General features: G+C 32.9%; 2 protein-coding genes across 4 annotated transcripts in view; one reads left to right on the forward strand and one right to left on the reverse strand.

The window, feature by feature from the left end:
• Nucleotides 1–3,548, reverse strand: part of LOC107448776 (uncharacterized) — a 34,111-nt gene extending 30,563 nt beyond the window's left edge. The window contains exon 1 of one of the 3 annotated variants that reach the window (XM_016064116.4): nucleotides 3,418–3,548. The gene's annotated coding sequence lies outside the window, so the exon portion shown is untranslated. Of the gene's footprint in view, nucleotides 1–3,094 lie in introns of all 3 variants that reach the window. The other 2 variants (XM_016064108.3, XM_021144855.3) reach the window with 2 other exon arrangements.
• Nucleotides 3,549–3,595: 47 nt separating this feature from the next.
• LOC107448768 (JNK1/MAPK8-associated membrane protein) lies at nucleotides 3,596–6,067 on the forward strand. Its single transcript, XM_016064097.3, has one exon. The coding sequence runs from the start codon at nucleotides 3,737–3,739 to the stop codon at nucleotides 4,640–4,642; it is 906 nt and encodes a 301-aa protein (XP_015919583.1). The 5' UTR covers nucleotides 3,596–3,736; the 3' UTR covers nucleotides 4,643–6,067.
• Nucleotides 6,068–12,131: the final 6,064 nt, after the last annotated feature.

Here is a 12,131-nt window from a genome sequence, read left to right on the forward strand (position 1 = left end):
ATCATCATCATCAGTAGCTCGACAGTCCTCGGTGGACCCTGGCTTTCTCAAGAAGACTGCACCAGTCCTTTCTTCTGCATGCCACGGCTTTCCAGTCTCTGACCTTGATTGTGGCAAAGTCCCTTTGGAGGCAATCCGCCCATCTCAGTCGGGGTCTGCCTCTCTTTCTAGCTCCAGTTGGCCTTGCCAAAAAGATTCTTTTAGTTGTTCTGTCATCATTCATTCTTACAATGTGTCCGGCCCATTTCATGCGCTGAATCTTATGGTACATCAGAATGTCCGGTTCTCTGAATATCCTGTAGAGTTCAGAGTTAGTTCTCCTTCTCCACACTCCCTTGTCACACACACCACCAAAAATGGACCGGAGTATCTTCCTCTCGAAAGCAGCGATGGTCCTCTCATCAGCTTGGGACAAGGTCCAGGTTTCAGATGCGTAAGTGAGAACTGATCTTATTAGGCTTTTATATATTAGCAACTTGGTGTCTCTTTTAATGTTGTCAGATTTAAGGAATTTTCTTATGCCATAAAAGCACTTGTTGGCTGCAGTTACTCTCTTCCTTACTTCTGTGGAAATTGAGTTTTCGGAGTTGATTTCAGAGCCAAGGTAGGTGAAAGAGCTCACCTTTTCAAATTTATACTCTCCAATCTCGATGTGCGTTGAGGTATCGGTATACATTGCATATACTTTGTCTTACTCTGATTAATTGAGGGGTGCATTTTTTTGGCCTCTCTTTCCGGGTCCAGGAATGCCTGCTTTAGGTCTTTAGGGGTTCTTGCTATGATATCAATATCATCAGCATAGGCCATAATTTGAACAGATTTTGAGAAAATAGTTCCTCTAGTGTTAATTCCTGAATCTCTTACTACTTTCTCAAGAGCAAGATTGAAAAGAAGGCATGCTAATGCGTCGCCCTGTCTTATGCCATTTACCCCAGTTGTGTTAAATACAGTCTTCAAATTGATAAGAAAATTAAATAAACTTTCAATGGGGAAGAAGCATTGAGAGAAGTCATTTCAACTTGAGGGGTCTCATAACCTGTGTGGTCTAGATGAAAAGATCAAAAGATGCCGATGTCAGAATTATTTCAGGAGTGCAGTAACATTTTCTTTCCTTTCTTTACAAAGATAAGGCAAGGTGACAGGAGAAAGATTGATTTTTCGGTGGTGAAATAGCTTAACAATATTTTTAGTTATGGATAAGGCAAAAAGTTTTATTTACATGCTTTAAAAATGGTGAAAAGTTGCATTTTTTTAGCTTGCAATTTATTTAGAAAAAGTAGTGTTCAGTTTGCAGAGATGAAAAACAACGTTTCAGGATCAAAATGACCGTCCGCGTCCGGTTAAGGAAGTGTCTGCTTTGCGGAGAATGTACGTAATGGTTTATTCATGGAAGATTCCCGGGGAATTAAAAATATGTCCTTATTGAGAGGTGTCTGTTTTGCAGGAGTGTCCATAACAGGAGGTTTCACTGTATATATATAGAGAGAGGGGAGGATATAACTTCTAACCAAAAGGAAGCTTACAAAAGTACAAAAAAAATATGCGTTTTACTGAGTAATATAAATTTGAATTAAATATTTTAATGAAAGAAAGTTTGTAATATTTAAAAAAAATGAAATAAAATTTTCTACTGCGTTCAGAAGATCCTGCGGGCAGCAGTCAGAAGGGCAGCATGTAGGCGGCAGGGCACAGGTTGTGCCCCCTTAATGTATAGGTTTAGTTTTCTCTATTCACATTTATTATTCTACCAGAAAAAAATATTTAGAAATGAAAGAGGCACCAAGTATAAATTCTAGTTCTTATATTTTTTAAAAAAATATATGCAAGAACTTTTATACATTAATGTTATCGATGATTTCTCGAAACTTTTGAACCTCGGATTTCTGGATCGCGGTTAGAGAAAAATCTAGATTTTTTCTAGATCACAATCATCTCAGAAAAAGGAAAGGTAAGAATACAGCTGCATTTTGTTTGCATTAAAAAAGAGAAGGAACCACTTAAAAGTGTATAATAAATCCGGATCCATAATTTAACAAAAAGATAGTAGCCACATTATTCATCCAATCGTATGGTTTGTCTACAGTGAGAACTCCCCCCGCGACAAAGTCTGAGGTCGCCTGCTGCTATGAAAACAAGAAGCACAGCTACAGAAGAAAAAAAGAGTTCTGCCTCAGTTAATATGATTTTAAATTGATTTTAATATCGAATATTACTTAATAAATCAGATAATTTGAAAAAAAAAAAAGATTATGATAGCTGAAATAAATGTATAATAAGCAACATCCAATAAACTTTGGATAGAACAGTATAATAAGAATAAAATAGTGAGTTTCAGAAATGAATTCGCATCAATTTATTAAATCTTAAAAAGTTGTATAATGCATAAAAAATTATTTTGATGCACCTGTTATACACAATAGACTAAACCATTTTGAGAGCAAATTGCTTCTTGAATGGATGACAAATTTAAAGAAATAGGGTGCATAGCCAAATTATTAAACAAAAAATAAGCACTTTTTAAGCACTCAAATAATATTTTTAAGCACTTTAAAAAAATATCATACTTAGGTAGGGTTGGCATGGTTTTTGACAATTGTTAACATTTTTACATCATGTAAATCGAATGGCGTTTTTATATGCTACGGACTGACGATGCTGGGGTTAAATTAATTGTGAAAACTTTAAATAGATCAATGTGAACAGTTTCTTTCTGCATAATTCGTAGCTAAAATCAACAAGGCACGAAAAATCTCAATTTGGAACAGGGAAAATTATGCACTTTTTAAAAACACCCATTGAAATAAGCACCTTTAAGGGCTTTTAAAAAACGAAAATTAGCACCTTTATGCACTTTCTAAAAAGGCTACGCACCCTGATATAGTAACACTACTTCAGCTAACACTTTGGTAAAAAAAAAAAAGTTCAACTGAACATTTAAAAAAAAAAAAAAGTAGTCATCAGAAGTTTCCGATTCAGGAGTAAATCTAGAGAATAATACGAAGAATGAATACTATGTTTATCCAATATAAAATAAATATTGCAAATAAATGCACACATTTAAAAAGTTATGAGACAACAGCAAGTAAAAAATTACTTCTGTAATTTTAATTGTTCTTCACATAAAAATTTCATAATTTCGGGTGATTGGAGAAGGGCTGCTTTCTTTTCATTTAAAACTTCTTCTAAAATTGAATTCTTGAGGTAATCACAACCAGCATCCACTGAAGAAGAAACTTGCGGATTTAAAAAAGTACTTTCTGGTTTATTAACAGAAGTCTCGCCCAAGTTAGAAGTTGGTGGCAAGGAATCAGTAGTTGTAATATTAGAGGGGATAACCTTTTTCTTCTTACTAGGCTTTAGTTTCGACATAATACAAAAAAAACTAAAACTACAAGAATGTATTTAAATATTCTTTACCTACTCACAAAAGTAATTTCGTACTTTTATAAGAAAAAAGTCGAGGTTAAATTTTAATAAACAAGCAATGGGGCTCTGTATATTCACAGCTCATTGAAAGAGTAGTATTCTAGCTTGTAGCTCACACCGGCAATCGAAACAGCTTACAGTTGACGTCACTAAGCTACAAGCAAGACAACGAAAAGCTCCAATGCGCCTGATGGTTACCCTCCGTCAAACAAAAACGAAACTCGATTATTATTCAACTGTTTTTTACAATTTACGTTTCTAATTTACTTTGATTTCTTCTCGATTGGAATATTTTCGTCAAGGCTTGGACATGGTTATGGACCATTCTACTCATTGTCCTGGCTTATACTGTGGTCGGATTCGCATCAATGGAAGTTGGGGTGATTGTGGTGCTTGTCCTCGAGGATATAGAGCTGCTGCAAATTCTATTTGCCTACCATGCAGAGACGTCCCATCTTTTTATGAATGGCTCTATCTAGGTTTCATGGTTCTATTACTCTTAGCGCTGGAGTGGTACATCATCGATCAGACTATGAAAAGACGCAATTTCACCAAAGATGTGTTATCTCTTCATATTTGTTCTTTTTTTGAAAATGCTCTCTCGGCTTTGGCGACTCTTCTTTTGACGGAGCCGAGGGGGGCATTGGATATTCACGCCTGCAAAGTAAAAAGACTGTCCGACTGGTACACCATGCTTCATAATCCCACCCCGAACTATGTCAAAACTCTGAGGTGTACGCAAGAGGCAGTTTATCCTTTGTATTCAATGGTCTTCATACATTATGCCCTCTCTCTTTTAGCGATGCTTATATTTCGTCCACTTGTGGTGAATCAACTCTCGGGTGGGAAGAAATCAATCTATCTTACGATGTATCTCATACCAGTACTCGTACTCTTGCAAGCAACGTGCGGAGGCTTATTGTATTATTCATTTCCGTACATTATCGTTATTCTCACATTCATCTCGGTCGCCGCGCACTTAGCCTTTCGATTAGACCAATCGATGAAGTCCTTATTTTTAACCTCTATAAAAGATGTCAGGAATTTAGTGATACTCTTAGGACATTGGTTACTTCATGCGTATGGCATTGTTGCGATCACTCAGTTGACGAATCCTGTTTTGCATGGGTCATTGCTCACTTTAGTACCACTTCCTACTTTGTTTTACATTCTCACATCTAAGTTTACAGATCCGAGTAAACTGCATGCAGATTAAGTTATTTAGCAAAATTCAGCCAGGGTGCGTAGCGTTTTTAAAAAGTGCTTAAAGGCACTTATTTTTCATTTTTTAAAAGCCTTTGAAGGTGCTTTTTTCATTGGGTGTTTTTAAAAAGTGCTTAATTTTCTCTTTTTTAAAATGAGATTTTTCCTTTACTATGTTGATTTTCGCTTTGAATTATGCAAAAAGACACAGTTCACATTGTTCTATTCAACGTTTTCACAATTCATTCAACCCTAATCTATTTTGGTGTATTGTCAGTTCGTAGCATATGGAAACACCATTCGTTTTACATGATTCAGAATTTCGTGATTTGTGACAATTGTCAAAAGCAATGCCAAAAGGTTCTTTTTCTTTTCGACATGATGGTTAAAACAAGATAAAACCGTCAATTTTAAAAAACTTTCCGATCCTGCCTAATTGTGATATTTTATAAAGTGCTTAAAAATATTTTTTTAGTGCTTGAAAAGTGCTTAAAAGGTTCTTATTTTTGTTTGAATATGCTACGCACCCTGACGGAGGATATTTCGCATTGTGATCTGTCGCACCAACTACAATTGCCAAATAGATAGTCAAACTTGCAAATTTAAAAAAAAAATGTGAAGATGCTTGTCCGGGGTTGGTTACAATTATACCTTTTCAGTGGGTCCCTTTCTGTGATGTTTTTTTTTTTTTAGTTTCTCGTGGGCCACTGCCCGGAAGTCACCGAGACTTGGCAATTATTCTGCTGCAGATCAGTATACGGAAATCTCCCCAAAATACAGTTAGAAAAAGTGAATATATAGTATGAAAAATTTTATTTCAGTGATTTTTCCTTGCTAACTAGTATCTGTATGTATATATGACTGATACACCTGTTTAAATAAGAGTTTGGGTTTTTAATGTCAACAACTTTTTCTATGGAATGATAAACAAAACTAGGATAATAAACAAAATTATGATGATGTCTGATTTTATTTTATAAAATTAAATTAATTTAGGTAATTTATATTTCTTAATTTAACAATTACTTTACAATTTACTACCATTTAGCGGTTCCTTCACAAATTCAACTTGAAGAAAAACGGAAATACTTGTACAAAATACTTCTTTTAAAAAGGCAAATTTTCCTCCATGCCTTTTAAAACTTTGTGGTACAATTGTCTTTTTTTTATGAGTTAGCAATAGTAAATGATTGCATGTTATAAATTTATGTTTAAATATATATTTCTTTTATTTATTGCTAAAAATATTCGTCTTTATTTAGGACTTATAAATATTTAATTTTTACAATTACTCGGTATTAAGCAAGTACAATATCAAAACTTGTCTGAATATGTTAATGTTAAAAATCTGTTATTTTATTGCAGTATACTGTTGTCTCGATATGCTAAGTGTGCTGAGTACTTGGTAAAATACTAATTAAAATGATATTGTGTCCTACATGTTGTGTTGGTTTTTTTAATTTTCACAAATTGTTTCTAAATTTTCACAAAATAGGTAACCTTATAAAGAAACCTAGACAGAACCCTGATATAGTATGAAAAATTGTATTTAAGTGGTTTATCCTTGCTAACTAGTATCCAGGGTTGGCAAGATTTTTCCACAGGTGGAAAAAACCATGGTAAAAACCGTCCTGGCAAAAACAGGTTTTTGGCAAAAAGTGGCAAAAGCCTATATTTTCCAAGATGAGAGACAAAAACACATTTTTGGTGCAAAATTATTCCTAAAATTGAAATATATACAATAAATATAAATAATTACAAAAAAATTACAAAATATTTACAAAAAATTATTGTTCCATAATTAAATCATAATGTAATAATATATCATTTTAGTAGTTTAAAACATTAGTGATTGGAAAATTTGCGATTATTCTCTTTTTTCCAGTGAAATGAACTTATTTTAAATTAATATAACTATAATTTAAAGCATAAAATATCTATCAAGATGTGTAGTTAATTATTGTACAAATAATAATATTTATTTACTATTTGTAAAAAAACATTTATTTAAGGATTCTAAAATGAAAAGAGGTCAAAAACTTTCAATGTTTATAAATTATTGCTTTTATATTAATTATTAATATGTTAAAAATAATTTTTTCATGTAATGTATCAAAATTATTATTCCTTATGATTGATTTAAATTTGTTTATTTTGTAGTAATATTTAATCAGCAATTTTTTGCCAGTTTTTGCTGGTTTCTGCCACTGTCCTGGCAAAAACCCCTTTTTGCCGGCAAAGACTCCAACCCTGCTAGTATCTGTATGTATATATGCCTGTATGACTTCTACACCTGTTTAAATAAGAGTTGGGAATTTTAATGTCAACAACTGATTAAAATTTTTAGATGGAATGATAAACAAAACTACAATAATAAACAAAATTATGATGATGTCTGATTTTTTTTTATAATATTCAAAAAAATTTTAATTAATTTAGGTAATTTATATTTCTTAATATAACAATAATTAAAAATCATAGTTTTGAACTGAGAAAAATAATGGTTTTCATTTTCCTTTTATTGTTTGATAATACAATTTGAGAACTCTCACTTAATATTTTAATTTTGAAGGGTGAATTACATAAAATCCAATTTATACTATTGTATTAATTTATAACAAGGTACATTGAGTTTTTAAAAAGTGCTTCAAGGTGCTAATTTTCGTTTTTTAATAGCCCTTAAAGGTGCTTTTTTCATTGGGTGTTTTTAAAAAGTGCTTAATTTCCCCTTTTTCAAAATGAGATTTCTCCTTTACCGTGTTGATTTTCGCTACGAATTGTGCAAAAAGATGCGGTTTATATTGTTCTATTCAACGTTTTCACAATTAATTCAACCCCAATCTACTTCCGTGTATTGTCAGTCCATATCGTATGAAAACACCATTTGTTTTACATGATTCAAAATTTCATGATTTTTGACATTTGTCAAAAACAATGCTAAAAGTTTTTTTTTTGACATGACGTTTAAGACAAGATAAAACTGTCAATTGTCAAAAACTGTAAAACCTTGATTAGCAAGGGCGTCGGCAGCGGGGTGCACTTGCACCTCCCTGACTTTTTTTAGAAACAATTATAGAGTATAAAAATTCTTTTACTAAAAATATTTTAATTCCAAAAAAAAAAATGATTAAGTAATTATTGATACGTAACAATTAAAAAAATTATTTAATCAACCAAGAATTGTAATCGTCTTGTTTGCTGTCCAAATCTTTTTTTTTTTTTTTTTTTTCAATGAATTCTGAGTTATCTTTGATTATTTTCTTATGCGCACTGAACATGCACAAACTACTTAATCTCTCGTGAGGCATTGTAGACATATTTTGATGTGTCGCATTGTACTAAAAGTGCGTTCAATAGTGCATGTAGTAGCTGGAAGAGTTAGGCCAATTTTGATTGCCTCCGATACAGCTAGATAAAACGGTGTGGCCTCAATAACTAAATCAATGTATTCGAGGGATTCGTAAAAATTTTCACTATTCCTCCACATTTCGTACCACGTAAATTCGTACTTCTTTTTAAATATCTTGTTAACATGAAGAAATGTATCTTGAAAAATATTAACTGATGAAAGTATATGTAATAACAAAACAAATTTGAATAACAGAATAATCTTAAATTTTTTTTTTGGGGGGAGGTAGTTTGTTAGAGGGTTGCACCCCGTTTTATACAGGATTATTCATAATTCCCTCCGCCTGTAAACGCCATTATTCTTTAATACAACTGGCTTCAGTGGTACATGTTACTGCCAGCTACCTTCAACTGCTTAAATTAAAACTTGAATACTTTCGGAATAATTTCGTATGTTCTTTTTTGCCATATTCGNCCGGTTTTTTGGTTTTCCGGTTTTCTGATTTCCGGATAACGGGTTCTGTACTGTATAACGCTTCGAAAACCTGAAGGGAATTATGAATAACCCTGTATTATTCTGCCGGCGCCCTTGCATCTGTTAGTTTCTTTAATAATCAAAATTCAAAACCTGTTAAGAGATCAAAAAACTGATTTCAATGAAAAATTTTACTTAAAAAATTATATAGTTTAATCACCTTCGCTTGATTCAAGAAAAATATGTCAAAAAGTTCTCAATCCATTTAAAAATGCTGGTCTTAACTGATATATTTAGTGGTTATTTACGGATATGATGATTTAATAATCTCTATTTCGTTCTGTTTCTTTAAGTATAGTTTAGATTACGGTATCTAAGCAAAATAGATATTTTTCTCTCCATAATATTTTGTTGTAACCGTAAACAAAAACGTATAGTAATTGTGTTTAATTTCAGAAAAAAATTCCTTAAAAAAGAATATATTTTGAATGGTAATTTCAGGTGTAAAGAAAAAAAAATAACACCAAAATTTTCAGTGTTTAAATCCTTTATTTTATGAATTATTCAATTTTTAATAAATCGTATACTTAAAATCTGCTTTGTTTTCTGTGCACCGTATATTCATTTTGTTTAGAAGTAAAAAATTTAACATTGAATTAATAATTTATTGCATACATTTTTTTTAAATTTCCGATTTTTTGTCAGTTAAATTACCGAATTCAAAGTTAAATTCATAAAGGTCCTTGGGTCTTAATATTTTAAAATGTTCTAACTTGTTTCTCACTGAAAACCTTTTATAAAAGTTATTTGCATGCGTGTAAAAAGAAACAATTCTTTTAGGGTAGTATAATGCTGTGACGTAGCTACCACTATAAATATTAAATACCAAATCACTAGTATATAAAACATGTTAACTTGAATCCATCTTGAGGTACCTTCTGGTAGATGAAGATAGGCGTAGTCTAAAATTAAATCCCCCACATTGGTGACCCGGACGTGAATTGAGCACGCAGTGACGCCCACTTCGATCTGGTAACGCGTACTTCGATGGATAGTCCACAGAGGTACCTTTTGATTTATAATTCCCCTCAATGCAATCATAATAAAATAGCATAGAGCAGGGATGGCGAACCAGTGGCACGCGTGCCACTTATGGCACGCGACACAATATTTTGGGCACCCCACCAATCACAAAGTTTACTATGAAGCATATTAACAATTCAATTAAAATTCACAAAAAATGAACATTTAATGCCAAAAAAGCAAGCAAACAATAAATAACTAGCAAAAAAAAATTAACAGTTCTGCTTAAACTAGCATCTTATAACCCTAATATAAGTTATTTGTCATCTAATCTGCAACAGAGGTCACACTGATATTAATTTAAGTTGAATTACGCGTATAACTGAGACACTGCAAAAGTTGAGAATTGCATTTTTTCGTAATAAATAAAGAGTTTTGAGTTGATAGTATTTAGTATTATTATTTACCCAATAATCAGGAAGTCAAAATTATTTGTCGGCACGTCTGTGACCTCAATAAAATATATTTTAGAAAAAATGGCACGTTGGTGCATGAAGGTTCGCCAACCCTGGCATAGAGTATAGGACCAATTTATGAACCTTTACTTTTTTTCTACTAAAAAAAGCTTAATATTTCATCTTTTTTTACTCCCCTTAAAAAACCACAAAATATAATAACTACTGATTTATTCGAAGCAAAAGATATTTACTTTGGGTTTTTATTACTGGAATAATGAATATTCCATAGAAACATCCTCAAGTTAAAATAATGTAAGCTTAATTATTCAGCAAAGCTACTGCAATTTGCCTTCGTGGAGGACTTTTTGATGGAACTAACCCGCATTTGCTTTGCATGGAGAGGAAGACCACGAGAACCTCCCACGGTTAGGGGACTCTAACCCATGATCCGTCTACCACTGAAGATATTTAACGTCAGCACTGTAGTCGGTGCAAGCCGGATGCGGAATTCGTATCGACCAGCCATCGCCGGGATCGAACCCCGGTTCACCTCCTTGGAAGGCGAATGCTCCATCCCCTGAGCCATCACGGCTCAAAATAATAATATTTTATTTTATAACCGTCGTTGAACAGCCGACCCAATTTCATGGGTTTACGACTACTTACGTTCAACTCCGTAGCCTTGTAATTTTGAACCAATCCAGAAGACAAGGAAACTCCTGGATCAGTACCCCCAGAGGTATTGATTTGTTGTGGGAACATGGAGGACTTTGAGACTCGACAGATTTAACGTGCATCAGTCACCATTTACTACACGGGGAGTCTTCGGCCGGCGAGGATCGAACCCACGACCTCTTGGATATGGGCCCAGCGCCCTACCGACCAGGCTATCCCGGCCCCAAATGATAATATTTGATTAATTTGTAATTATTTATTATAATAGTATCTAACACTAACCAGATAATCAGGTTGGTCAATACTTACGCAAACCAAGAAACGGCCATAGAAACGAAAAAAATGTGCATTTTTTTTTTTTTATGGAAACTCTTTTTACTCCATCTACTGCATGGAATTAACAATTAAAATTCCAAAATATTGAGCTAAAGGTTGAGTTCGAAAGGTTGAGTTAAACTGATTTCGTTAACTTAGTAGTTAACGCTTATTAATAAGCATATTTAAGTGTACTCCTTTACACCATTAAGTTCGGTTTTTAATACGCGAAAATTCTATCATGAGAACAAAACTTATTCAAAGTGATACTTTTTTGCTGCTGAACTTGTAGGTAGATCATAGCGGGATTTAAGCTTGGTGGGGCCCTTATAAGTTAAATTCCGTTTCTATACACCTAAAGTAAACTGTCACTATTTTTTATTGTTGAGTATTAACATTATATTATTAAAAAATTTGATAATATTACTTTATTGTTAAATATATTAATTGTGATGAGACTATTACGTAGAACCTTTCTTTTATTGCACATATTTTTTGAACGAGGGGAAAAGTTACAAAACAAACACATTTTAAGCACGGAGTAAAAATTTGGCGTGCTGGGCCACTCTATATTTTACAGGTTTTTTTTTCTTCTTTAGATTCTTTTTAAATATATTTTATTTGCAATTTTTAATGATTTTTTCGCGAATTTTTTTCTTAATTGTATTTTTTTTACGTTACAAAATCTACAAGACTTAGAAACATGAAATTTTGAATTTTCGTAGAAGATATGCGAAGAGTTAGAAAGAAAACAAGAAAATACAATTCAATTATTATTAGTTTTATTTTTTTTTCAACCGCTGTTGAACAACTGACTCAATTTTGAATTTGCGCCCTATTAACCAGGCAATCCCGGCCAAATTTATTAGTTTATTTTATATCAGTAATTGCACAGCCGACCCAATTTCGAGTTTTCGACTACTAATATTGAACTCAGTGACCTTTTAATTTTGAACCCAATCCGGAAGAAAGGGGAACGGCTAGATTAGTACCCAGAGGTATTTATTTGTTATGAGAACTTGGAGGACTTTGTGACCCCGACAGATTTAACATGCACCAGACACCATTTTATACATGGGTATTCTTCTGCGGGCTGGATTCAAAGTTCCATTCTCACGAACCCGAGTCCAACGCCCTATCAATCAGGCTATCCCGGCCAAATTTATTAGTTTATTTTATAACAGTCATTGCACAGCCGACCCAATTTC

This window comes from Parasteatoda tepidariorum, chromosome 5, assembly GCF_043381705.1.
Source record: "Parasteatoda tepidariorum isolate YZ-2023 chromosome 5, CAS_Ptep_4.0, whole genome shotgun sequence".
NCBI lineage: Eukaryota > Metazoa > Arthropoda > Arachnida > Araneae > Theridiidae > Parasteatoda > Parasteatoda tepidariorum.

Bases quoted from the DNA above. Each gene is read 5' to 3' on its own strand.
- LOC107448768 (XM_016064097.3), top strand. From the start codon at position 3,737: ATGGTTATGGACCATTCTACTCATTGTCCTGGCTTATACTGTGGTCGG.